The sequence below is a fragment of the Stegostoma tigrinum genome, chromosome 6, assembly GCF_030684315.1.
Source record: "Stegostoma tigrinum isolate sSteTig4 chromosome 6, sSteTig4.hap1, whole genome shotgun sequence".
Taxonomy (NCBI): Eukaryota; Metazoa; Chordata; class Chondrichthyes; order Orectolobiformes; family Stegostomatidae; genus Stegostoma; species Stegostoma tigrinum.
The window spans coordinates 92150014-92176017 of NC_081359.1; the positions used below are offsets into that span (position 1 = coordinate 92150014).

A 26004-nucleotide genomic window follows, 5' to 3' on the forward strand; every position below is an offset into this window, starting at 1 on the left:
AAATTGTGAATACTCAATCATCAGCAGTATTTTGCTTTTGAAATAAATGTACCTCTTATTAGTTTCATTTCTTTCTAAACCAAGCAAAGGGAAGAGTGAAAGATATGAGCTAAATGACATTCTGTACATCCATTACGAATACCAATTTCCCCTATTGTGAAAGTCTCAGGTATACCAACAGATACTTGGGTGCTCCCTCTCTGAATGCTGCCAAAACCACACAAGAGAAACAGGCTGACAGAACGATTACTCCCAGCAGCTTTCAGCTTGGGCCAGAAGATGGCTACCATGTCCAGATCCAAGAACAGGCCCACAAAGTGATAGCTTAACTTTCTGTTCCCTGAACTCACTCTGACCACACCAAACCTACAACGCAGCAACTGGCCAGAGATATGAACTGAATCCAAAACAATTGAGAAGCAAGCTCCAAACAGCCAAAGGCTTGCAACCGCTCAACACAAACACACACTAACTCATTCTGGTATTTTGCAATGAATAATAATGATGAAGATATTCATTAGAGCAATGTGGATTCCAGATTGTTGGCATCACTTATGTTCAACAGATCATTAGGCAGGTAATTAGGCATAGTGTATCGAGGATCATGATGAGCATCTCCCTCCATCAGAGATATAATTTTCTTAAAGTAACTTGTTCTGTGATGTTATTGTGCACCTGTGAAGCAGGTTGGACTCAAACCGGACCTTCCTGGCACAAAGACAGGGACACTACACTTCGCAAGTCCGTTATAAACCAGTCAACACCAGACATGGAATGAACATGAAAGGTAGTCTCCTTAAACTGGGACAGTTGATACAGGAATGCAATTTGAGGTACTGGCTTCATTCTACACTATACTTCAACCAGCTACAATAACCTCCTGCATTGCATGGCAAACAAGTTACATCTCCTTATGGTGGATCATCTCCAGCACAGAAATGTCCTTTATTTTTGAAAAAGGCAGACCCGTTTGCAGGCAAGTCTCCGTTCCAGCGCATCCGGATTGGTCCTGGGGATTTTGTACTTTGTTCCCATTCCATTGCACAAAGCTGGTCCCGGCGCTCTATAACCCTTGGATCGTAACGTTATGAGGCACTTGACAAAAATAAGCTCTTTTATGCAAAAGAGTGATTAAAATGAGGAGATTGTTGGAAGTAGAATTTGTTTTACGTCTATGCTATTCCACCTGATCTCAATGCCAAGAACTGACCGTTTAATTTACAGAAATAAAGCAATAGGAGGCAAATTGAAAATATATACATTTTTCAAAACCCAAATCACAATAAATTTGAAAACATGCCTTAATATTTGCACATGTATTCAGCTTGGGGGTTCACCCCTCCCGTGAGGACTTTACCTTGAAAACTAATCTTACAAAAGGAAAACATTATAACATCGAGAACATCCCACTAAAATTTAGAGTGGGTCACTTAGCTATTCGTTTACGTTGTGCGTGTGCAAACAGGATGGGGTTGGTGTGTACGAATTAATTGATTTATAATTTGACAGATGCCTGGAGACAAATATGCTAAACAATATAAATATTTGCCTCCTCCTCACAGGTATCTTAATTTAAAAGCCTGAGGAACTATTCTGCCGGAACTGAAACCCATCAGGACACAAAACTACATTCCACCTTCAAACCTTCCCAGCAGGTCGCAACTTAGATATGTTCAAGAACAAATTTGGGGCTGCGCGGTGGCTCAGCGGTTAGCACTGCTGCCTCACAGCGCCAGGGACCCAGGTTCGATTCCACCTGCGGCTCTGCGTGGAGTTTGCACATTCTCCCCGTGTCTGCTTGGGTTTCTCCTGGTTGTTCCAGTTTCCTCCCACCGTCCATAGATATGCAGGTTAGTTGGATTGGCCATGTTAAATTGCGGATGGGGGGGGGGGGGGGGGGGTGGCCTGAGGATCGGTGTGGACTTGTCGCCTCGACGGGCCTGTTTTCAACACTAAGGAGGCTATAAGGAACGAGAAGCAAGCAGCAAGTCCAGTCTGGAATGGAGAACAGCCAAGATGATCTCCTCAGATTGGACCTGGTTCTGGTCCTATTTGGGGAAGTGCGACTAAACAAGTCTTCACTCGTGAGCAATTGATTGCAGCTATAGCCTCAACACTCGCTTTAAACTGAAGCAGCCTCTCACTCAATCAACGGGAATGCCCCTCCCCGTCAAGCTATATAAATAGGCATCGAAGCCGCCTGTTTGCAAGTTTGTGGGTAAACTGAAAGAATACTTAATCGGTTTGGAATGATCTCTTCTAAGCGTGAGGGCCACTGTCTCATTTGTTAGTAGTCTCGGTCTGTCAGGTAAGAAAACTCCTTTTGGGGAGTAACTATCTTTGCAATACTCCATTGGTTTTAAACTTTGTAAAACATAAACAACTCCAAAACCTGCTCATTGGTACCTAATTATTTCATTTATAGATGTCATGGGTATCATGAAACTGAGGGTGACTAAGGCTGGCCAGTTGTGAATTATCTAGGGGTATCTTAGTACAATACCTTTCCTCCTCCTTGCCCACTTTTTAAAAAAAAATTGTGGCTTCCTGTCTGTAGATATCTTTACTCAACCTGCTCAGGTATGACTCCTCTGAGGTAAACTAGACTTGATCCCAGTCCCCTGGCTCATAAGTAGGGAAACTACAACTACTATGCTGCAAGCCCCTTAAAATGCACATCTTTACCCTGTTAGCAACAGATGAAATTTGTTGCTGGGCTAAGGATTATTGTGGTCCTTGGCCTTGGAAATTGATGTCAGCCAAAGGTGATATGCATGTACTACTTGGAAGTCAGATAATAAAGTGTGGAACTGGATGAACACAGCAGGCCAAGCAGCATCTCAGGAGCACAAAAGCTGATGTTTTGGGCCTAGACGCTTCATCAGAGAGCACTGATCACTTATCACTGATACTATTTGGAAGTAAGGTTTTAAAAGAAAAAAATAGTGAGGTGTTCACTGCAATTTTTGTTTTCTGTCAAGTAACCATTCCTGTTCGCTCTCTGAAAGTGCCAGAGAATAATTTAGGATTGAGAATACTTACTTATTTACAGGACCCCCTGAAAGCTCAGAACCTGGTTTATAACCAACAAATAAAATGTCTGGATGTTGGAAACCTGAAACAAAGAGAAGGAGGAAAGAAAAAACACAAGTTGCTGGAGCAATGCCACTGGTCTAGCAGCATCTGTGGAGTGAAAGCAGAGTTAATGTTTCAGTCTGCTGATCCTTATTTCAGAATCTTCTCCACAAATGTTGCCAGACCTATTGACTTTATCCAGCAGTTTTGGTTTTTGTGCATTAGTTAACAATCTTAGTGCCTTGCCAATAAACTATCTTGAATCACTATAGTTGTGTTGAATATATGTCCCCACAGTGATATTAAGGAGTTCTAGGTGTTGGGACATAAAAAGGCAGACAGCTGATCCAAGTCAGCCTTTCTACCTGTATGTGCATCACAGGGAAATTTAAAACCTCCAAAGAGCCTCAATTAGGCCAAATGATTCCTAACCAGACTTTTTGAATAACCAAGTTAAAAACTGAAAGAACTACAGATGCTGTAAAGCAACAAAAGTTGGAAAAGCTCAGCAAAGTCTGGGAGCAGTTGAAGAGGAAAAATTGGGACTAAGGACACTTCCTCTGAACTCATGGTAGCTGCACAAGTCAGTTAATATGTAGCAAGTGAGGGTGGGGTTGGAGTAAACAATAGGATAGAGCCTAAAGGGAGGAGAACAATTGGATAGACAAAGGAATTGATAACTATCTGGTGGGGAGAGTGAATGGTTGTTAATGGGGAACAAAAACAAAGTTGCTGGAAAAGCTCAGCAGGTCTGGCAACACCTGTGAAGGCAAACAACTAATGTTTCAGGTCCAGTGACCCTTCCTCAGAGGACCTGAAACATTTAACTGTTTGTTTTCTCCTTCATAGATGCTGCCAGACCTGCTGAGCTTTCCAGCAACTTTTGCTTTCATTCCAGATTTATAGCATCTGCAGTTCTTTGGTTTTTGTTAATGGGGACGGTTAGTGACTAACAGGTAGTGTGTAATGGCAGACTGCGATAACAAGGGTGTGTGGGGTAGGATATGGGAGAGTTTAGGTCCTAAAATTATTGAATTCCATATTGAGTCTGGAGGTCTGTAGGGCCCTTAAGTAGAAAATGGGGTGTTGTTCTTCCAGTTGGTCTGGGCCTTTACTGGAACACCCCAGCAAGCCACAGACAGATGTTTGCCAGGGAACAGGGTGGTGCATTGAGGTGGCAGGCAACAGATAGCTCAGGGTCTTTTCTGTAATCAGAACGTAAATGTTCTGTGAAGCGGTCACCTGGTCTATGCTTTTTTTCCCCCACTGTAGAAGAGACCACGCTGTGAGCAGTGAATGCTGCAGAGTAGATTCTGGGAAGTGCAGGTGAGGTATTGCTTCAGCCAGAAGGAATGTTTGGGCCCTTGGATAGTGGGCAGGTGTTGCACCTTCCCTTACAGGGGAAGGTGGCATTGGGCTGTGGGTGTGTTGGGTGTGAAGGAAGTGTGGACCAGGTTGTCCCAGAAGGAATGGTCCCTGTGGAAGGTGGACAAGGGAGGGGAATAGGTGTAGTGATGGCATTTCACTGGAGGTGGTGGAAATGGTGTCTGTTGATCTTCTGGATGTGGATGCTAGTGGGATGGTGGGTAAGGACAAGAGGAACCCTATCACTGAGGGAGGGAAGAGAAGGGTTGAAGGTGGAAGTGCAGGAGATGGGCCGGACCTGGTTGAGGGCCCTGTTGGCATCTGAGCTGGGAAATCGTTGGTTGAGGAAGACCTTTTGGAGGCATTTGGACGTTGAGGCTCCCTTGCCAATGTTGGCCTCATCTGAACGGGTATGATGGAGATGGAAGAGCTGAGAATGGGGTGGAGTCTTTACAGAAGCAGGGTATAAGGATGTACAGCCCAGCTCAACACCATTTGGGACAGAGCAGTGGCTTAACTAATTTATGCTTTCAACTCAAAACCTTTGCTTTTAGCTCCATTCAAGCAAGAGCTAGACCAACAGACATTGTTAGGGGTTAAAAGAAAATAACAAAACTGCTCCAATTGAGCTTTTCAGGATGTGGTGTTCCATGGGCGTAGATGTTTTCCTGGTTGTTTTTTTCCCTAAAGATGTCAAGATGGCCTTGATAGTTGAGGTCAGATTAAAGCAGTTATACTGAACTTAGTTTTCTAGACTGAGCTTCCAAGACATGTTCATAGGTGGTTAGGCAAGGAGCTATCACATCTGAGCTGAAGCACCAACAGTCAGAAAACACAGTCCAAACCCAGTTTGAACTCTAGTCCTTCCCTGGTGGACTGATTATCTCCATGAGGTCCCAGTTACTATATTAACATCTGTCGAGCATGAGACCTTCCAGACTTGCTGGAACCAATTCTCAATTACTGTTTTAGTAATAGCCAGCATCTGCTTTGTCTCTAAAAATAATGCTCTTCCCTGCTGATGAAGCATCTTTTTGACCAGGAACCAACCTGCCATTAATTTCTAGGCCTGGTTTTGCAAATAAATGGTCTGTTTTGCTTTTAACACAAGCAATCACCCTCAGGCCAAAAGTCGTCTTTAGTTTGAGTTTCTACTTCACAGCTCCAAACTAAAATTGATAAACGAATAGAATAAATTGATAAACGAATAGAATAAAAGTAACAAAAGAGGAGTATGGGTCCTAACACACAATGAGCCATCAGTGAAAAAGGAATTATTTTTCCAAGTTTGGCCTATTGCCTCTGCCCTTCTAGAACCTGCAAAATGATCTTGGGTGGTGCTGTGGGCTAGAACTAGTTGAGGCTAAAGTATATTTTGTACTTGCACTTTCTCCACCGTGGGCTTTGTAAAATTTTAAGCCACTGCTCTGTCCCAAATGCTGTTGAACTATTTGTGTTGTTGAAGTTGCAATTTCCAGGCAAGTATTCCCATCACTCTCCTGACTTTAACTTTTTTGTGGACATGTTTTGGAGAGTCAGGATTGAATCACTGTCATTTAATTGATTCCCAGTTCATGATCAGTCTTGAATTTACAGTAACATGGTCTTGGAGGACTGGCAAGCAGGCAAATTAATGCATTCCTTCAAAAAGAGGAGGAGACAGAAAAAGCTAATAACTGTTGTCAGGAAATATTAGTCCATTATAACAGATCTCCTAATGGAGCATTTAGAATAATAACATCTTTCAAGCAGAGCCAGCATTGCTTCATGAAAAGAAATCACACTTGACAGATTTATTAGAATTCTGAGAAGCTATCAAGCAGCTTTGATAAAGTAGAACCAGTAGATGCAATATACTAGCATTTATAGGCAGACTTGATGAGCCTACTTCAAGTCTTAGGACTTAGTGAATGCTGCTCCAATTAATGTTTCTAGTCAATGGTGAATGCCAGATATGTTGCAATCATCTAAATTGAACTCCGTATTTGTTTTTGTATGCCTTTGTCCTGGAGATTGTAATTTCAGGCAGAATCAGAAAATGCACGTTTTGTGCATAATGATATGAATTGTGGTAAATTGGAGGTTCAATGTCTACCGTTTCCTGTCTGTTTTACTAAGAAAATGTCACTTTTTTTAGTGAAAGTGATTTCAGTGACTAATGTTTCTTACTACTGGAGAAAAAGCTGCAAATTTCCCTTAAATGTGCTGGCTTTTGCCTATCCGTGCGGAAAGGAAAACTGCAGGGGATTCAATACTGTTAACATTGCTTTCTTTGTAGGCTTGTTTGGTGAACAGTGGATGTGCAAGAGTGAAAATCTTCCAGGCATCTGTATGAAGGCTGCCCTTGAACATGGTTGGATTAAAACCAACAGATGTGCCTCCAACAAATGGTGTAAAAGTTGTTGGTGCTGGAGCAGCAGCGTGTGTAGCTGATCTGGTTACATTCCCTCTTGATACCACCAAAGTCAGATTGCAGGTAAAATTAATATGTTTGACTGCCTATAAACTCTTGTAAGACTTTGCTTTCTTTTTTCTATTCTTGATTATCACCTTTATTGTCACACAATCTTGCAGTAACACAGATTTCAGCTGTGGGTTCTCCTGCAATGGAGGAAAGCATTAATGTGAACTTAAAATTCTTATTGAATCAATTACTGGCAAAAATATAGTAAAGGCAAAATACTGTGGATGCTATAAAGCTGAAGCAAACACTGAAAATGCTGGAGAAATTCTGCAGGACTGGCAGCATCTGTGGAGAAGGAAATAGTCAATTTTTTCAGAACTCCAAATGACCCTGATGTCCTTTTCCCCACCCACCATGTTTGGAATTCAGTCTGGGACTGCATAGACATCTAACAAAGATGAGATGATTGGGATCCCTTAAAGGAGAATTGCGGGGGGGGGGGGTGGTGGTGGAAAATGCCTACTAGATCCTATATGGAGACAGAACCACTCCTTCACTCTTTTTCCAGCTTTGCTTCCTTCTAGTTCATGTATAACTTTGAATAGTCAGGTCCCAGACTCCCCTTGCAACAAATCAGTAATTGAAACAATTACTACAATGTGGTGAGGCACCCTGTTCTTTTATTTTCCCCCCTCATGGGGAACAGAATAAAGGCTAGATGGCCATAGACAGGATACAGGGGAATTGTATCCAAAGGACAATTGTTTAGAATAGATAGTTGGACAACACCTGTCAATTTCTAGTAAATGAAGGATGAAATGACTGCACAGAAAGCTACCAGCAAAGTTTGAATATTGGCTAAGTGATTTAAAATAATGGACAAGGAGGTAATATCTGTGGACTGGCAAAATGAGGTGAGACAAATGGCTTGGATGTGGATATAGGAAGAATCATTAGTAAGTTTGCAGATGACTAAACACTTGTGGTATGCTGGACAGTGAAGATTACCTGTGGGTAACAGAACCTTAATCAGATGGACTAATAGGTTGAGTGGCAGATGAAGTTTAATTTGGATAAATGTGAGGTGCTACATATTGGAAAAGCAAATCAGGGCAGGACTTGTGCACTAAATGGTAAGGTCATGGGCAGTGTTGCCAAACAGAATTCTCTGGGTGCACGTTCATAGTTCCTTTTAAAAGTATTTAGTCAACAGGGTAGTGAAGAAAGCATTTTTGTATGCTTGCCTTTTATTGGTCAGTGCACTGTGTTTGGGAGTTGGGAGGTCATCTTACAGCTGTACAGAGCATTGTTTAGGTGACTTGTGAAATACTACATGCCGTTCTGGCCTTCCTGCTATAAGAAAGATGTTGTGAAACTTGAAATGGTTAAGTAAAGATTGACAAGGATGTTGCTAGGATTGGAGGGTTTGAACCGTATGGAAGGACTGAATAGGCAGGGTCTGCTTTTCCCTGGAGCCTCAGTCTGAGGGGTTGACCTTAGCTTCTAAGGTCATGAGGGGCATGGATAGGGTAAATAGACAAGGTCTTTTTTAAACCCCACCCCAGGGTAGTGAAGTCCTGAACTAGAGGCCGTAGGTTTAAGGTGTGAGGGGAAAGATTTAAAAGGAACCTGAGGGGGAAACATTTCTCGTGTAGAGGGTAGTGCATGTTTGGAACAAGCTGCCAGAGGAAGTGGTGGAGGCTATACACTGAACATTTTTACAAGGCACCTGGATAGGTATATTTGGCTCACGGGACTAGATTAATTCAGGATATCTGGTCGGCATGGATGAGTTGGACCGAATAACCTGTTTTTAGGCTTTAGAACGCTTTTTTTCTGTAATAGAAAGCCATTGTGAATGCCTGCTGAGTCTGGGGATGGTACTGCACCTGAAATAATTCAGTACTAGTGGCAGATCGTCTAATCAGTAACAGCCCAAATGGAGACAAAAGGTAAGTAGGCTGTAGCTTGGCTATGTTGAACACTTCATTAGAGGTAGGAGCCACTTTATGACTTGGAAGGTTTGGTAGCTGCCAACAAATTGTAAGCTGAAATTAGTTGGATATATTGGAAAGCATTTTGGTGTCTAATCTACAGATGCTGATAAGGAACTGCCAATCTTCCATCAAAGATGGATAAGCATGGGGAAAGGTCTTCCTTCACATGGAACAGAGACTTGAAGATCCAGTTAAAGTCACTCCCTGCAGCAAGAAAATCTAGAAAATGCCTTAGCTTTGTTGCCCAATTGTTTGGGAGAATGCAAAGGTTTTGTCTTATTGTATGCAGGGAGGATTTTTATTTTCAAACTGCCTAGAGGCAATTGATGTCCTAGACATTGTGAAAAGTCAAACAAATATTGTCAACTTAATGCGTTGAGCATATGGTATCTCTCTCTTTAACATTTTGTCTGGCTGAAGTTTGGGTCTGCTTTCAGTTGAGTAAAGCTAACAATGTTTTCCTGGTATGGAAAAGGCAACTATTAGGTATCTCTGATGCAAGTCAATGATTTTTCCACTTGGACATTGTGGAAGTTAAACAGTTGCTTCTAGACAATATAGATGGGGATTTAAGACTGGAATCTAGCTCCTGGGGCCCCAGTGCATAAAGACTGACATTAAACAGAACTGGTACTGGATAGCCTTCAATCAACAGTCTTGTTTGGAATGTGTCACTTCATGGCAAGAATCAGACTGCCACTTGTATCCCAACTTAAACTGCTGCATTGCCAGAGAAAGATGACCTTTTTATCTAAAGTTTAAGAAACTGAGCAACTAAGCTCAATTGGACAATTGAACTGCCAAGTAACCTGACCAGAGGCCAGGCACGAAATACTAGGATGAAACCACATTAAAATTGAAGATATTTAAAAGGGCAAATAAGATCTGTAGAAGTTTGAAAATTGAGAAATGTGTCCTCTAGTTCCCTGCATTTTTAAGGACCTGAAAGAAATGGAAAAACTGTCTCTATTTTCAGTAGCACTTCTCAGACCAACTTTTTTAAACTCTCTCTTTTCCTTATAAAAAGAAACATGGGATCATAGGACTGGAGCATGGGTAGGCCATTGAGTCTCCCACCATGACCCCCATGTAGTCTGGTCTTTACTCTGTCTGCACATAACCTTGACTCACTGTATCAAAATTCTGTCTAAGGTGGCCTTGTTTGTAATGACAATACATTTTTTTAATCATCTAGGGAAGGAAATTCAATGTAGTAATCTTTTGAGGGAAAAGTTCTCACCCTGTCTCAAAGAAGTATTGGTCTTGGACTAAAAGTAGGGAAGATATTTTCTCCCACACTTGGAGAATCTTCCTGTGTCTTCCCCAACTATCCACTCCTCCCTCCCTACTGACCAATCCCTACACTCTCTCCTTTACTAGCTTCATCCCTGCCTCCTTGACCTGTCCATCCTTTCTCCCACCTACCTGCTCCACTATCTACCTGCTATCACTGCCCCCTTCTCCTCCCCAATTTCTGAAGAAGGGTCTGACCCCAACATGTCAGCTTTCCTGCTCCTCTGCTGCCTGGCCTGCTGTGTTCCTCCAGCTCCACACTGTCATCTCAGACTCCAGCATGAGCAGTTCTTACTATCCCCTGATGTGTGAAGCTGGATGAACACAGCAGGCCAAGCAGCATCTCAAGAGCACAAAAGCTGATGTTGTGGGCCTTGACCCTTCTTCAGAGACATTTCTCTGAAGAAGGGTCTAGGCCTGAAATGTCAGCTTTTGTGTTCCTGAGATGCTGCTGGGCCTGCTGTGTTCATCCAGCTTCACGCTTTGTTGTCTTGGATTCTCCAGCATCTGCAGTTCCTGTTATCTCTTACTATCCCTTCCTAGGTATCCATTCTGTCTTTCCTCCTGGAGAAGTGCAAACATGCAGTTGGGAGATGGTGATATGAAGTACTTTGAGGAAGTGGGATGTTACTTCTCCTTTGTTTTGGGGATTTTTACATAAGCGTGGAAAGATGAGGGCCAAGTCCCTTTTTGAAAACTGTACTACTGCAGAGCCTGTTCGCATCAAATGAAGCAAAACAGAACTTGGAGATTTTGACTTTTTAGACACTTTAGTAACACTCCACACTTCACGGTGATCTATGGAATTTCTACACTTTGATAGCAAGATTTGGTTGCTTTGAAGTTTTGAAACTTGAATACATGAAACCTTCAGCACTACAGGCCACTCTGGCCTTTAAGGTCATGGTAGATCTGGTTGCCTTAACTCTACTGTCCTGTCTGGCCCTTTTTTAAAAAATTTGGTGTCTGATTTTTACACTGACTCTCTAGAACCGAAGTGTCATTCTGGACCTGAAATGTTGGTTTTTTCCTCCTAGATTGTTGTTGCCAGTTCTGTTTTTGTTTCTCAAATGTTCTGTTTTTAGTTTAGATTTCCAGCATCTGCAGTATTTTTCCCTTGGTTTGATTTACATTGTTCAGATCTTGATCAGAAGAATGCACTGGCAATCAAGCCCTACCATCTTACAAGTTGTCGTGAATGTAAAAACTATGAATTTAATCACCAGCATGATGACAAATGTAATCTAGGCAAAACTATTCACTTGTTTTCAAAAAGACATCTTTCCAGGTTTCATCAATTAATTCAAATATAGGCATTCTCAAATAGGACTGACAAGACAAACACTTCCAGGAAAATTGAGTGGAAAATCTCTAAGCAAAACAAACAGTTTGATAAAGGGGTGAATTAACAGTTTTGATTTTTTGGCAATGCTGTCTCACTGTCAACTGCAGCAATCCTTCAATTTTGGTAGCTGGTCCTATGATTCTGCTCATAATTTTAAGTTCCCTCTGAGCTTCATCTAAACGCTGGTTTTCTGCTGGACAGAGGTGGCAGGGGGGGCTAGTGAGATACCTGTCTTACAGACTTTCTAACAAATTGGAACTTGAAACCAAAGGTCTTGCTGGGCAGCGTTCTTTTTCAATCCGAGGACATCTGTTACCAGCTTGTCTCAGTGTCTAGTACAATTTCCTCAAAGGTCATATGGTCTTATGTAACCAGTAAGTGAATACCACATAGTTCCACTCCAAGTTATTAAATTAGTTCATTCTCTGCAGCACAACAGTCCAAACTGCCACTTTCCAGTCTAGCTTTCAAATAAACTATGCAGTCTTTACATGCTCCAAAAACTATGCCATTTGAGACTTGTTTTTTTGTTTTTTGTCTGTGTTTTAAAACCCAACTAGGTTGGTCTGCCTGAAATACTGATTTAATCCAGTGTGACAGCAGTGGGTCCCCTGGAGTAGTGCTGGAAACTTGTTCAAACTATGCTGGTTTAGGGACAGGGAGTGTAAAAGTGGAGGGCCACTTGTTTGTTTTCAACTCAGTATAACCAAAGATTGACTTTTGGTTTAGAAAATTGAAACTAGAAGTTTTCAGGCAGTTCAGAGCAAACGTAGATTATAGTAGGAACTGTAGACGCTGGAGAACTTGAGAAACAAGGTGTAGAGCTGGATGAACTCAGCAGGCCAAGCAGCATCAGAGGACCAAGAAAGCTGACCTTTCAGGCTTTCTGAAGTGTCTAGGCCTGAAACATCAGCTTTTCTGCTGCTTCGCCTGATGTGTTCATCCAGCTCTATACCTTGGCACCAGAATCTTTCTCCTTTTTCTAAGAAAGGAGTGCAGAACATTTCAAGGAAAGAACTGTTATCTCCACTCAGGTTTTTTAAACTTACTTCCAGGGAGAATGTCTTGCTACGAAGTCCAAACAGTTTTGCAAAGACTTCACCGTTACAAGAAAGAATGGGGAGTTAGTTATGCCAAATTCAGTTTGGATATTAAGGGGTAATTTCTCTGGATTTTGAATTTCTGCAAAGTGATGGTATTGGGGAATAGATTGAAATGTTGTTTTGCTGGATGTTTAAAGATTTGTTTCTCTTTATCCTACATTGTAGATGAAATTGTTGTTGCTGTTTGTGTAAGACTTTTATTAGAACAACAAATTTTTTTGTACTCTCATCACAAGACCATATTTGCACAATTTTGTACTATACCTGCAATCTGATATTCTGTTCTCGGCAGCAAGGTACAGATTGCCTTTTTGTTGTTTTCTCTGCTTCCCCTCGTCATGCAAGTTCTGAACTACTGTGGGGTCCCTGCATTCAAAGTCTTAATGAGAACTCACTAAGACACAGGTTTTTGCCCCATGGAGTATTTGCTTGGCTGTCCATCCCTGACAGAGCAGGGAGGATTTTGTTACTGAGAAGGTGTAGAGATGGATGAACATAGCAGGTCAAGCAGCAGCAGAGGAACAGGAAGGCTGATGCTTGGGGTCTAGACCCCTTCCTCTGAAATGAGGGAGGGGAAGGGGGTTCTGAAGTGGACAGAGAAGAGGAGGTGGATTGAAGATGGATACAAGAGACACAGGTCAAGGAGGCAGGGTTGGAGCCAGTAAAGGTGATTGTGGGTGGGGAGTTAAGGTCGTCCAGGAGGATGGACAGGTCAAGAGGGTGGGATGAGGTTAGTCAGTTGATGTGGGTGGGGCTTGAGCTAGGAGGAAGGACAGATTAGGGAGGCAGGGACAAGCTGGGCTGGTTGAGGGATGTGGTAGGGGGAGGGGAGATTTTGAAGATTGAAGTCCACACTGATACCATTGGGCTGTAGGATTCCCAAGTGGAATGAGTTGATGTTCCTGCAACCTTCGGGTGGCATTGTTATGGCACTGTGCGGAGGCCCAAGATGGACGTGTTGTCTGAGGAATGGCAGGGGGAGCTGAAATGTTCTTGACTGGGAGGTGCAATTGGTTTAGTGTGAACCAAACGTAGGTGTTCTGCAAAATGACCCCTTTGGGTACCCCCCCCCCCCCCCAACTAACCTGTCCTTCCACTGACCTATCTCCCCATGTACACTCACCTTTACTGGCTCCATCCCCGCCTCTTTGACCTGTCTGTCTCCCCTCCACCACCTATATTCTCCTCTATCCATCTTCTATTCACCTCCCCCTCCCTCCCTATTTATTTCAGATCCCCCCCCCTTCCCCTCCCCTGTTTCTGAGGAAGGGTCTAGGTCCAAAACATCAGCCTTCCTGCTCCTCTGCCTGGCCTGCTGTGTTCATCCAGCTCTACACCTTGTTATCCCATTTCTTTATGCCCTACTTTGTGAAATTCAGTGAAAATGTTAAGATCTGCAACTCACTACCTTGTCAATGTTTGTTTCTATTCCTTCTACACTCCCATCAATATGACCATCTGAACTAACATTGACACTTTTTTTTTCCACCCAAGTGAGGTTTTTGAGCCAGGGGAATCCCCCAGCCTTCCAATACACATGCAGGTGTTTATAATGGGCTTTACTTTGAGCTGAAACAGAAGTTTTAAGACCTAATCACAATCCCAGTTTATAATGTGTGTATATATAACTCGCTGCAGTATCCCTAAACTAAGCACTTCTATTGAGCTTCAAAATTATATCTGCAGTGTTTTGTTTTTTGTTTCAAAGTATAATGTAAGTGATATGTTTTATCCACTGCTATCAGGACAGCATGGTAAAACCACAATCTGCATTGATTGAAGTCAGAAGTCCCACAATACCCTGGCTATAGTCCAACAGATTTATTTAAAATCATTTAAGCTTAGAATACTGTATCAGTGATAATGGGAACTGCAGATGCTAAAGAATCCAAGATAACAAAGTGTGAGGCTGGATGAACACTGCCGGCCCAGCAGCCTGAGATGCCGCTTGGCCTGCTGTGTTCATCCAGCCTCAATTTATTAAGCTTTGAATACTGCTCCTTTTTGTTAGGTGAAGTCACTTTTTGTTTGACTTAGTGGCCTGGCTGTTGGAACTCATGGGTTAACAAAAACTTCAATTTCCATTTGAAAAAGTGTTAATTACCTATTTAACACCATGTATGTTGCCTGAATGAGTACTATTGGACCTCCAAATAATTTCATGTGTGGCTCCCTTGTCTGCTCCACACTCCCCACTAGCCCAACCACCCTGGCACTTTTTCCCTGGAACTGCAGGAAGTGCTACACCTACGCCCCCTCCTCCTGCCTCATCCCCCATCCCTGGCACCAAGAAAACCTTCCACATCAAACAGATGTTCACCTGCACATCCACTAATGTGGTACACTGTATCCACTGTTCCTGCTGTGGCCCCACCTACATTGGGGGAACCAAGTGGAGGCTTGGGGACTGCTTTGTGAAACACCTACGCTTGGGTCGTGACAAACGACTGCACCTCCCAGTTGCAAAACGCTTCAACTCCCACTCCTTGGATGACATGTCCATCCTGGGCCTCTAGTGCCACAATGATGCCACCTGAAAGTTGCAGGAACAGCACCTCATTTTGCTTGGGAACCCTCTGTGCAATGGTATCAATGTGGACTTCATAATCTTCCCACCCCTGACCTCATCCCAAAACCAGCTAAGCTTGTCCCCCACCTTCATGACCTGCCTATCTATCAGCTCCTCCCACCCTCACCTCCTACCTACTAGCCTCCTTGACTTGTCCATCTTCCCTTGACTGACCAATCCCCACCTACACTCATCTTTTACTGGCTCCATCCCTGCCTCCTTGACCTGTCTGTCTCCTCTCTACCTATCATCAGGCCCTTTTTAATCCATCTTCCATCCACCTCCCCGCCTCTCTATTTCAGAATCCCCTTCCCCTCCCCCATTTCTGAAGAAGGGTCCAGACCTGAGATGTCAGCTTTCCTGCTCCTCTGATAGCGCTTGGCCTACTGTTCACCCAGCTCTAAACATTGGCTGTTGTGTATTGGGATACCAATGCAGCTATAAGTTGTCCATCTCACCTAACCAGAGGACCTATTTTCAACAGTTAGAATTGTGACAACATCAACCTTGGGCTGGGTAGAGATAGAGACCTTCAAACACCTGCAGGAATATTCTGGTCCACTCATTCATCTAGAGCATAAAACAGTTCTAGCTTAGTTCAATATGCACCAAGGTCCCACAATACTACAAACCATGGGGTTTCCCCCACTCCAGTGACCAAATGGACACTGGTATGTTTTCACTTGCTGTTCTTGCAGAGAAACAGTAGGATCTTGTGAAACCACAATTATTTGACAATACGGAAATTCAGCCAAATGCACAGTGCCCCATGGTTTGTAGTATTGTGGGACCTTGGCGCATATTGAACTAAGCTAGAACTGTTTTATGCTCCAGATGAATGAGTGGACCAGAAACAAACTTCCTGGGCATGCGTTCATTAAAATGTAGCCTTTTACTTTCTTTATAAATGACTAATGCAAACTAATAAATATGCATGAAGACATTTTAATGGAAAGAATAGCAACTTGATTGTGACTGAGATTATAGAAATCTTAACTGAATTAAGGTTAATTAAAACTCCAATCCTGTTCATATCTTAGATTCAAGGGGAATCCAAGTCTAACAACAATGTGACCTCTCCAAAGTATAGAGGTGTCTTTGGTACCATGGTGACAATTGTGAAAACTGAAGGAGCAAGAAGCCTCTATAATGGCTTGGTGGCTGGTCTTCAACGTCAGATGAGCTTTGCATCGGTGCGTATTGGGCTTTATGATTCTGTCAAACACTTCTACACCAATGGATCTGATGGTGAGTGTCTTCAGGTGTGGTGTGGGTGATGGATGGAACCCCTTGCTGGATGGAACATCTTTCATCTTGAACAGGTTGGCACAGCGCCAGTTGACCATAATAAGCATCTGTGGTTCAGGAGCCTGTGGCATTCTCCATCACACTTGAAGTAGTTTGCTATCCAGTGAAGTTGGTTTGCCAATTCCAGGGCTGGTTGAATTGGTAACTTGGTGCCAAGGACAATTGAATATAATTAAGAGAAGCTTGTTGAGCCTTTCCTCAGGGATGAGGATGTGGCTAGCTATGCCAGTATTTGCCTTGGAGAAGGTGATGGCTGGTACCTTCAGCTACTGCAGCTCCTAGTGTAGGCACACCTGTACTGTTGGTGTTTTACTAGTGAATAGTGACTGTGTGGTATCAAATCAGGCTGGCATGTGGCTTGGATGTGAACATGTGGTGGTGGTGTTCCCATGCAGATGTTGCCCTCCTTCATCTAAATGATAGAAGATGAGAGTTTGCAAAGTCCTGTCAATAGAGCTTTGAGTTACTACAGTGCATCTTCCAGGTGTTGCCACAGTATGGGTAACAAGGTACCTGTCTCAGTCTCAACATTGTGTCGAAGATTGTGCTGAGGGTGCAGTCTTTGTAAACCTTACTGTTTTAGTGCTCACTTGTTAGGAGGTCACAGTTCTTCACAATTTTAGATGTAACTGTCACATCTTTTGTGATGTGCATTAGCATCATTGTAGAGAGATGTATCTAACCTCCCCAGCTGATGCTACTAACCACTTCAAGTGTCTTCCCACCAATGCTAACAGCTGGTGTGGTAACGTTCTGAGCCGTGACACTGTCTTCCTGCTGCCAATGGTCAAACCAATACTGCAGTTTGCTGCTGAAGGTGTTTAAGTTTGGAATGTTGGTTTGGAGAAATGGAGGATTTTCCATACTTTTTGGCTTGCCTGAGATTCAAGACATGTTGAATAGCTTTCCCTCCGGTACTTGAGTTGACAGTCTCCTGTAGTTGATCTGAAAGTGTGTGGCAACAGCAGCAGCCAAGAAGGATGTGCCAAAAGATATTAAGGCCAGAACACAACCCAGTTTGACCTGTACTTATTGCTGACATTGTCCCCCATGCCCATTTCTTTGATCACACTGAACGTCTCTAATGGGCATACAATTATCTCCAGCAACTTAAACAGGCTTGTCTTTTCCTTGCATAGTTTAATTGCTCTGGGGTGCAAAAGTTCCAAGTTGACATTACAATAACTGCAAAATTAATGGTGACCTTGGGCCACCCAAACATCAGGCTCCCCTTCTCAGCCTCCCTGTTGACTCAATCTCATCTCCTCAGTGAGGAGACACCGCTGAGGATTTGGCATTGGAGAGACTGCAGTAACAAGGAGAGACCTTCACATTTGGCTTTCCATTTTGCACTTCTAATCAGGTGTGGGCTGAATGAGGAAATGATAGCATGTGGAGAAAACAGGCTAACTCTCTTCTTCCACACCCATGGCACTTCACTTCCTTTTTATGTACCTTTTTTTGTTAATAGAAGTTGCCAACCATGACAGCAGGAGCAGACTTCAGGAGGACAGACTACTGAAGTAAATAGATTTCATGGTGTGTGAGGTGACCTATACTTATAAGGAAAAGTAACCAACTATGTAAATGGTAATAAAGTGTGAAGCTGGATGAACACAGCAGGCCAAGCAGCATCTCAGGAGCACAAAAGCTGACGTTTTGGGCCTAGACCCCTCTTCAGAGACGGGGCTGGGGTGAGGGTTCTGGAATAAATAGGGAGAGGGGGAGGTGGACCGAAGATGGCGAGAAAAGAGAAGTGGGGAGGGGATTGGTCAGTCCAGGGAAGACTGACAGGTCAAAGAGGTGGGATGAGGTCAGTAGGTAGGAAATGGAGGTGCGGCTTGGGGTGGGAGGAAGGGATGAGTGAGAGGAAGAACAAGTTAGGGAGGCAGAGACAGGCTGGGCTGGTTGTGATGCATTGGCGGGGGGGGGGGGGGGAGGGGACAAACTGGGCTGGTTTTGGGATGCGGTGGGGGAAGGGGATTTTGAAGCTGGTGAAGTCCACATTGATACCATTGCAGTGGAGTAAGGGGAGATTTTGAATGTGGTGGGGGTAGGGGCTCCAGGCCAACTATATAAATGGTACAATTTTACAAAACTTTTAAGATCCAAGTGAATCTGTAGACTTAAGTGCCAAGGAAGATAGAGTACAGGACCTCTTCTCTTTCTTTCATAAGAGGCCCTGAATACAAAAACAAGGAAGTTTTTCTATGGCAGGAAATGATAGATAAATCCCTGATTTTAGACCTCACCTGCAGTATTGTCTAATTTGAGACACCATAATTTTAAGGATGTCAAAAGGGCAGATTTACCAGAAAGGAGGAATTGAAGGACAACAGCTGAGACTAACATTGATGCTGGACTTGACCTGCTCCTTTTCTTAAAAGCAAATAAATTTTTAAATAGCTTGATAAATCTCCTCCATTTTTGAATCGGTCCATGGGAGGAAGCTGTTTCATTCAGAATCGAAGCAACTGGTAAACAAGGGCTTTTGTAACACTAACTAGTTGGTGTAAAATATTGTCCTAAGGGGGTTTTTAAAAAGAAACTCCTTAGGACAATATAGACTAGTTACAATGTGGAATGTAGCCTTTCAAATGGGGAAAGCAAGGCAGTAAATTTTGAAAAGGAATTTGATGTTTCCCGGGTTATGGGAAAAGCGGTGGAGCTATTTGGATGAGGTTGTGCCTGAGTTGGTTCTGAGCTGATAGCCACCCTCCTGTGTAACATGATGCTATTATTCCATCATTACAAGCTGTAATGTAATACTTGTCCTCCATGCAATCCCATTGTTTAAATATAGTCACCCCACTGTTCCCATTATTGAATGAACCTGTCTAATCAAACCTTGACTGTTGGCAGTCTCTGTACTAAAGTGCTTTCCAGAGCACACCCAACTCTTGCACTAATCACTTTGCCTTTTTACCCCAGCTATTACCATCAGTAGTCGTTTGCTCGCTGGCTGCACAACAGGAGCCATGGCAGTCACCATGGCACAGCCAACAGATGTGGTGAAAGTAAGGTTTCAAGCACAATTAAACATAACTGGTGTGAGTAAGAGGTACAGTGGGACCATAGACGCCTACAGAAAAATCGCGAAGGAGGAAGGACTTCCAGGATTGTGGAAAGGTCTGAAGATCTCATCAATTGTTATCACTCAGACTGATAATGCAGACCAATGTGAGGGATTGTTTGTGGTAATGAGCACTTGAAAGGCTGAAGTGGGAATATTCAGTGTCTATTACTAATCCATGATCAAAATGATAAAATGTGAGGCTGGATGAACACAGCAGGCCCAGCGACATCTCAGGAGCACAAAAGCTGACGTTTCGGGCCTAGACCCTTCACAGAGGCTCTTGGATTCTCCAGCTTCTGCAGTTCCCATTAACACTCATCCATGCTCAATGACTGATTTTTTTTTTTTGTTTTTTTGGCTTTACTACAACTTCCAGAAGGGGTAAGGAAGGGCAGTCAAATTTGAAATGGCCTAGCTGAGAAAGTTTGCACCCACCATATGGATATTAAGGCAAAAACTTTCTAAATTGCAGTCCTAGTGCACTGCTCTCAAAGAATGAACAGTGCAGCAAAAGAACAGGCCATTTGGCCTGCCCAAATCTGTACTGACACATGACCATTTTCTGAAGTAAAACCCCCTTGTCTCTCCATAGTCCCATGTTTTTCTATTCTCTGCCAAGATGCCTCTTCAATGTTGCTATTATATCCACCACATCTGGCAGTGCATTCCAGGCATTTGTTACCCTTTTTGGTTTTTTTGAAAAAGCACTTGCCTCTCATCCTCAAATTCTCCCCCCCTCCATTTACCTTCAACCTGCTAATTGAAACTTCTACCTGGGTTTGGGGGGTGGGTATGCAGGGTGAGGAAAGTCTTTTTGACTATCCATGCCTTTCATTAATTTTTAAAGTTTCTATCAGGTCACTCCTCAACCTCTTGGTCAAATGAAAACAAACTTGTCCAATCTCTGATATAATGGGAACTGCAGATGCTGGAGAATTCCAAGATAATAAAATGTGAGGCTGGATGAACACAGCAGGCCAAGCAGCATCTCGGGAGCACAAAGCCTCTGATGGGTCTAGGCCCGAAACGTCAGCTTTTGTGCTCCTGAGATGCTGCTTGGCCTGCTGTGTCCATCCAGCCTCACATTTTATTATCTTGTCCAATCTCTCCCTTAGCTAATATCCTCCCAACAAGGCAACATCCTGGTGAACTGTTTGTTTTTTAGTACTCTCTTCCAAAGCCTTCACATCCTTCTGACTGTATGGTGATCAGAACTGTATACAATATTCAAAATGTGGCCTAAACTAAAGTTCTATACAGTTACAAGATGACTTGCCAATTTTGATATTCCAGCCTGACTGTCATATCTGTAAATGTTCTGCCACTTGCTGTATCTGGATTAAATTCCATCTGATATTTCTTTGCCTAAGTCTCCAGCCTATCTATACCCTATTGTGTCCTCTGACAATCCCTCCTCACTACCCGCAACTCCTCCAAATCTTTGTTGTCAAAGCTTGCTATATCAAACAGGGATCCTAACACTATATTCCCTGTGGAATCCCACTGGTCACTGATGTAGTTTTCAAAAGGCCCTCGCCCTGTCACTTCCTCAACTCAATAGGTTTGAGACTCAGCCTTCACTGCACAAAGCCTGCCCAAATGCTAACAAATCTGAGTAAATCCTATCCTTGAGAATCTCCTAACTTCCCCAACTACTGACCTAAAGCTTACCAGCCTGTAATTCCCCAGATTATCCCTACAGCCTTCCTTTAAAGGAACAAACATTGGCTATTCTGCAGACCTCTGTTAACAAAGACTGTACAAATACTTTGTACCATGTCCTCACCTGCCTCCTCCAACATTTCTGGATAGATCCCATCAGGTTCTGGGGACTTTGATATTCTAGGACATGTTGCTATAAAAACAACAAATCCCTCCAGGCTTGCCATTATATCCTTCTCCTTTGAATGTCAATGCAGTATTTAAGGACCTCACCTAGTTCCTCTACCTCATTGCATAAATTCCTGTCTTTGTGAGTGGACCCACCTTTTGCCTAGCTATCCTCCTGCTCCTAGAACATAGAGCAATACAGCCCAGGACAGGCTCTTCGGCCCACAATATTGTGCTGACCTATTATCCTACTAAGATCAAACTATCATGCATACTGTAAGTTTTACTTTCCACCATGTGCCTATCTGAGTCACTTAAGTCTCAAGTATCTGACACCACTACCACTGTTGGAAGTGCATTCCATGCACCCACCACTCTAAAGAACCTACCTCTGACATCCCCCCCCCCCCCCCCCCCCCCCCCCCATACCTTCCTCCAATTACCTTAAAATTATGCCCCCTCATAATAGTCATTTTCACCCTGGGGAAAAGGTCTCTGACTATCCACTCTCTATGCCTCTCATAATCTTGTAAACCTCTATCAAGTAAACTCTCATCTTTGCTCCAATGAAAAATGCCCTAGCTTCCTCAACCTTTCCTTTTATGCATGTGTAAAATGCCTTGGGATATTCCCTAACACTGCCTGCCAAGGACGTTACATGACCCTTTGTAACCCTCCGCACACCTCAGACTGTTGAAAATCTGAAATAAATACAAATGTTGGAAATACTTAAGTGGAGCTGCTCAACCTTCTGAAATTGATTCTGGACTGCTTTTATGCCCTCGCCCACAAAAACGCATCACCACGTTTTGACCTTTTTTAAATTTGTGTAGGTCCATTGCTTTTATATGCAGTTAAATAGCAGCCAATACAATTCATAACAAGCTGAATAACTTCAATGTGCATAATTTGCTACAAAATTGAAGAGATTAATTCGGGTGTCCTGAATTTTTGTTTTGCAGGTACTGTGCCAAATATTATTCGCAATTCTGTTGTGAACTGCTCTGAGCTAGTGACATATGATTTGATCAAGGAAGGGCTGATCAAGTATAACTTTATGACTGGTAAGCATTGCACAATAAGTATAAAGGCCAAAACATTTCACAGCTCAAACTAATAATTCTGGTTTTGTTTGCAGATAACCTGCCATGCCACTTTTGTTCTGCTTTTGGTGCTGGATTCTGCACAACCATTGTAGCCTCACCTGTTGATGTAGTAAAAACAAGATACATGAACTCTGCTCCTGGCCAATACAGCAGTGCCTTAAGTTGCTCCTTTATCATGCTGACAAAAGAGGGATTCACAGCTTTCTATAAAGGGTAACTCTTTATTTAGGTAATACAGGCAACAGGCAGACTTTGAATATGAAATCAAGGATGTTTTCATACCATTTTTAGTTCTAACTGGCCGACAGTATAACTCTAAACAAATTCAGTTACTCTTCTGTACCGTCTCCTGTTATAATCGGGATACTTAAAGATATTCATGATTGTTTTAAGCATTTTGGTTTGAATTTCTGTATTTCTATCTCTATTTCACACCCACCCTCCCCACTAATACTGCTATTCCTTCCCACCATTCCTACAATATTTACCTTCAGATGTCTGAATTTGATTTCCCCATCCAACCTGCCCCCTTGCTAGTAAACTCTTGGCTACCCCACAAATGGCTTTCTTTCCCCAGAGGTGAGAGATTGTGGGGCTGTCCTACTTCCACTCCAGTGCTGTTGATAACTCATGTTTTTGAACTAGCGAGATAGTGTGGAGCTAGATGAACACAGCAGGCCAAGCAGCATCTCAGGAGCACAAAAGCTGACACTTGGGCCTAGACCCTGAAGGGTCTAGGCCCGAAACGTCAGCTTTTGTGCTCCTGAGATGCTGCTTGGCCTGCTGTGTTCATCTAGCTCCACACTTTATTTCAGATTCTTCACCTGCAGTTCCCATTATGTCTGATACAACTTTTGAACCAGCATTATTTTCCACCAAGACCTGCCTTGTAACCCTGTTCTTGCCTTCCCACCTCCTGGTTCAATTTTTCACTTTGAGTAGTTTGTGTTCTTCTCAGCATCCTGTCAACCTGTTGGCAGGCTACCTGTCCTTGAACAACTGTCATTGATGCTATTCCCTCAGCTCAATCAGGCTAATTTTTTTAACACCATTCACTGGTGAATTAGGATATCATTGTCTGGAAGAGCATTTATTATTGCTCATCTGAATTGTCGACCACATTGCTGTGTGTCTGGAGGCTAGATGAGGTAAGGGTAAGCTTCCTTCCCTAAAAGACACGTGAATCAAATGGGTTTTTCTGACAATCAGCAATGGATTCATGATCATTAAACTCTTAATTCCAGATATTTATTTGGTGAATTCAAATTCCATCACCTGCAATGGCAGGATTTGAACCCAGATCCTTGGAGCATTTAACAGAAGTTGTGGAATAGCTCAACATCTGTAGAAAAATCAGCTGACATTTTGGGTCCAGTGACCCTTTCTCAGAACCCAAACATGAAACAGTAACTCTGATCTTTCTTCACTGCTGCCAGACTTGCTGAGCTTTTATCCTGCAAGTTCAGTTTTGTTGCGTTTTTTTTACAGTGCATGCAGTTTTTTTCCAGAGCATTACCTGGGCCTCTGGATTAACAGTCCATCAGTAATGCCACCAGGTTGCCTCCCCACAACTGATCTGATGCTTAATTTAAAATTTGGCTCCTTAACTCTCGACATTACTTGTCAAATTGCTTATTTCAATGTCAGTGAGCTTGTTTGAGACTTTTTAAACTTTACTTCTGAGGAGGCAGATTTTGGAAGATTTTCTTTCTCAATTAATTATAGCAAAATTATTTTTTTGCAACAGGTTTATGCCCTCCTTCCTGCGTCTGGGGTCATGGAACGTGGTAATGTTTGTTACATATGAACAGTTGAAACGTGCAATGATGTTGGTGAAGCAGTCCTGGGAATAATCATCTTGTTCCACATTTTATATTGTTACAGCACAGTTTTTAATATTTACCATGTTTATATAAATCCAAAGGGCCAGGATTTCTTGATCCTTTTTTCCTGTTTTAAAGAATGATTGATTCAGACTGTGGGCATGTCGCTGGTCGATTGCAAGGCAAGATCTTGCTGCTTTATTTCTTAACTTGAGGTAACTTGAATATATTTTTGAAGGTGAATAAAGATAATTATTTGTCTTTTCTATTCTGGAGTGTAGAAACTAATGACCCCAATACCTCTACTTCTAATATAATCAGGTTTTTTCCCCCCTCCAAGTCTGAAGTGTTGTAGAGACATATATTTTAAATTCTTTTCATGGGTTGCCAGACAGGCCAAATGCTGACTGCAGTTTGGAGGGTGAGATGGGGGGGTGGGGTGTCAGTATGGAGTACTGTTCTGTATCTGAGTCATTCACTTCTGTAGTCAAAAATGGATAAAGCATGATTTGAGGATCATGTCATCAAGCAATGACTTTGTTCTAAGTTGAACACAATTGCTTTTAATTCCAGAAAATGTTAGATATTGCAGATCCTTAGCTTCTGGAAAAGCTCAACAGATCTGGCAGCTGTTATAGAGCTAGAGAAGGTTAATATTTTGAGATCGGTATGATTTGATGTTAATGAAACCTTAATTTCCCAGTCATGTTGGGCTTAACATGACCTCTTGTCTGTCTGCACATATACTGCCAGACCTGCTGAGTCTCTACAGTACTTTGCTATTTCTGTGGTCTCTCTCTGGTGTGACATGTCTAGAAAACAACTCAAATTCTGATCTTTGCTTCATGTGAAAGTGAAACATATGCATTGTTAACATTACTGCAACATATGGCTTTTTTGATCTGGTTATTTAAAACCACTTCACTTCTGTAATCTGGTATGCTGATCTTTGATACAGTAAGAAATCCAGACAAGTTTGGATTCTAATTTCAGGTGCCTTTATTCTGTTTTTGTTTTAATTAAAATATAATCCTTACCCCCTTTGCATAACAACTTGTTGAAAGCATTTGTATTTACATGTCATCTTACAGGCAATAAAGTATCTTAAGTTCTGTCAATGTTGTACAGTAGCATTGAGACTGCAACTAATATATACACAGCATGGCCTTGCAAACAAAGGGTTAAATCTAGCTGCATCTATTCTGGAAGGTGTCAGAGCACGGTTATAATTTAGCAGCACCAATTGTATGCTGGTGGCATAGTAGTGGTAATGTCACTAATCTGTTGAAACCAATTGCTCTGCCTCATGATGTAGTTGGGGTGATTTTTAATAATAGCAAAAAGAGGGAAAAGTTTCTGGCAACTTTTTTAGTTTTTTTGAACTTCTGGGAATAAAACCTCTTTTTAGGCTCAAAATGCTAGAGCTTCATTCTGTATTTCTTGCTGATGTTTGTCAGAGACATGGATACCATGAGCATGCAGCCAGGTGCTGAAGCAAGTGGTGCAGACATACAGCCTGGATCAAGCCCTGAGCTGGGTACTTGTCTCCTCATGCAAAGTATCCATGCAGCAATATTTCACCATTGGCAAATCCCTTAAACATGCTGGTCTGTGCTTCCTCAGTGCTCTGCAAATGAGAGGGATGTCATGATGTTCACAAGGGGGTGGGGAAAACTGGATGCCAATGTCTGTAGAAGTATATATGGCTGG

At 42.6% G+C, this 26004-nt stretch overlaps 1 protein-coding gene across 3 annotated transcripts; it reads left to right on the top strand.

The window, feature by feature from the left end:
* Positions 1 to 1936: 1936 nt before the first annotated feature.
* On the top strand, positions 1937 to 25381 carry LOC125453022 (mitochondrial uncoupling protein 2-like). Of its 3 annotated transcripts, XM_048532031.1 has the most exons (7): positions 1937 to 2308; positions 6719 to 6916; positions 16192 to 16399; positions 19391 to 19588; positions 22328 to 22429; positions 22504 to 22684; positions 24219 to 25381. In XM_048532031.1, the coding sequence occupies exons 2-7, from the start codon at positions 6791 to 6793 to the stop codon at positions 24322 to 24324; spliced, it is 921 nt and encodes a 306-aa protein (XP_048387988.1). In that variant the 5' UTR covers positions 1937 to 2308; positions 6719 to 6790; the 3' UTR covers positions 24325 to 25381. The 3 variants fall into 3 exon arrangements, with proteins under 3 accessions (XP_048387988.1, XP_048387991.1, XP_048387989.1); XM_048532034.1 differs by lacking the exon at positions 22504 to 22684; XM_048532032.1 differs by lacking the exon at positions 22328 to 22429.
* Positions 25382 to 26004: the final 623 nt, after the last annotated feature.

Excerpts from the sequence above, each read along its gene's own strand:
- LOC125453022 (XM_048532031.1), top strand. The coding sequence starts at position 6,791 with ATGGTTGGATTAAAACCAACAGATGTGCCTCCAACAAATGGTGTAAAA. Across the intron at positions 16,400-19,390 it reads CTACACCAATGGATCTGATG|CTATTACCATCAGTAGTCGT; the intron begins GTGAGTGTCTTC and ends TTTTTACCCCAG. Across the intron at positions 19,589-22,327 it reads ACTTCCAGGATTGTGGAAAG|GTACTGTGCCAAATATTATT; the intron begins GTCTGAAGATCT and ends TTTGTTTTGCAG.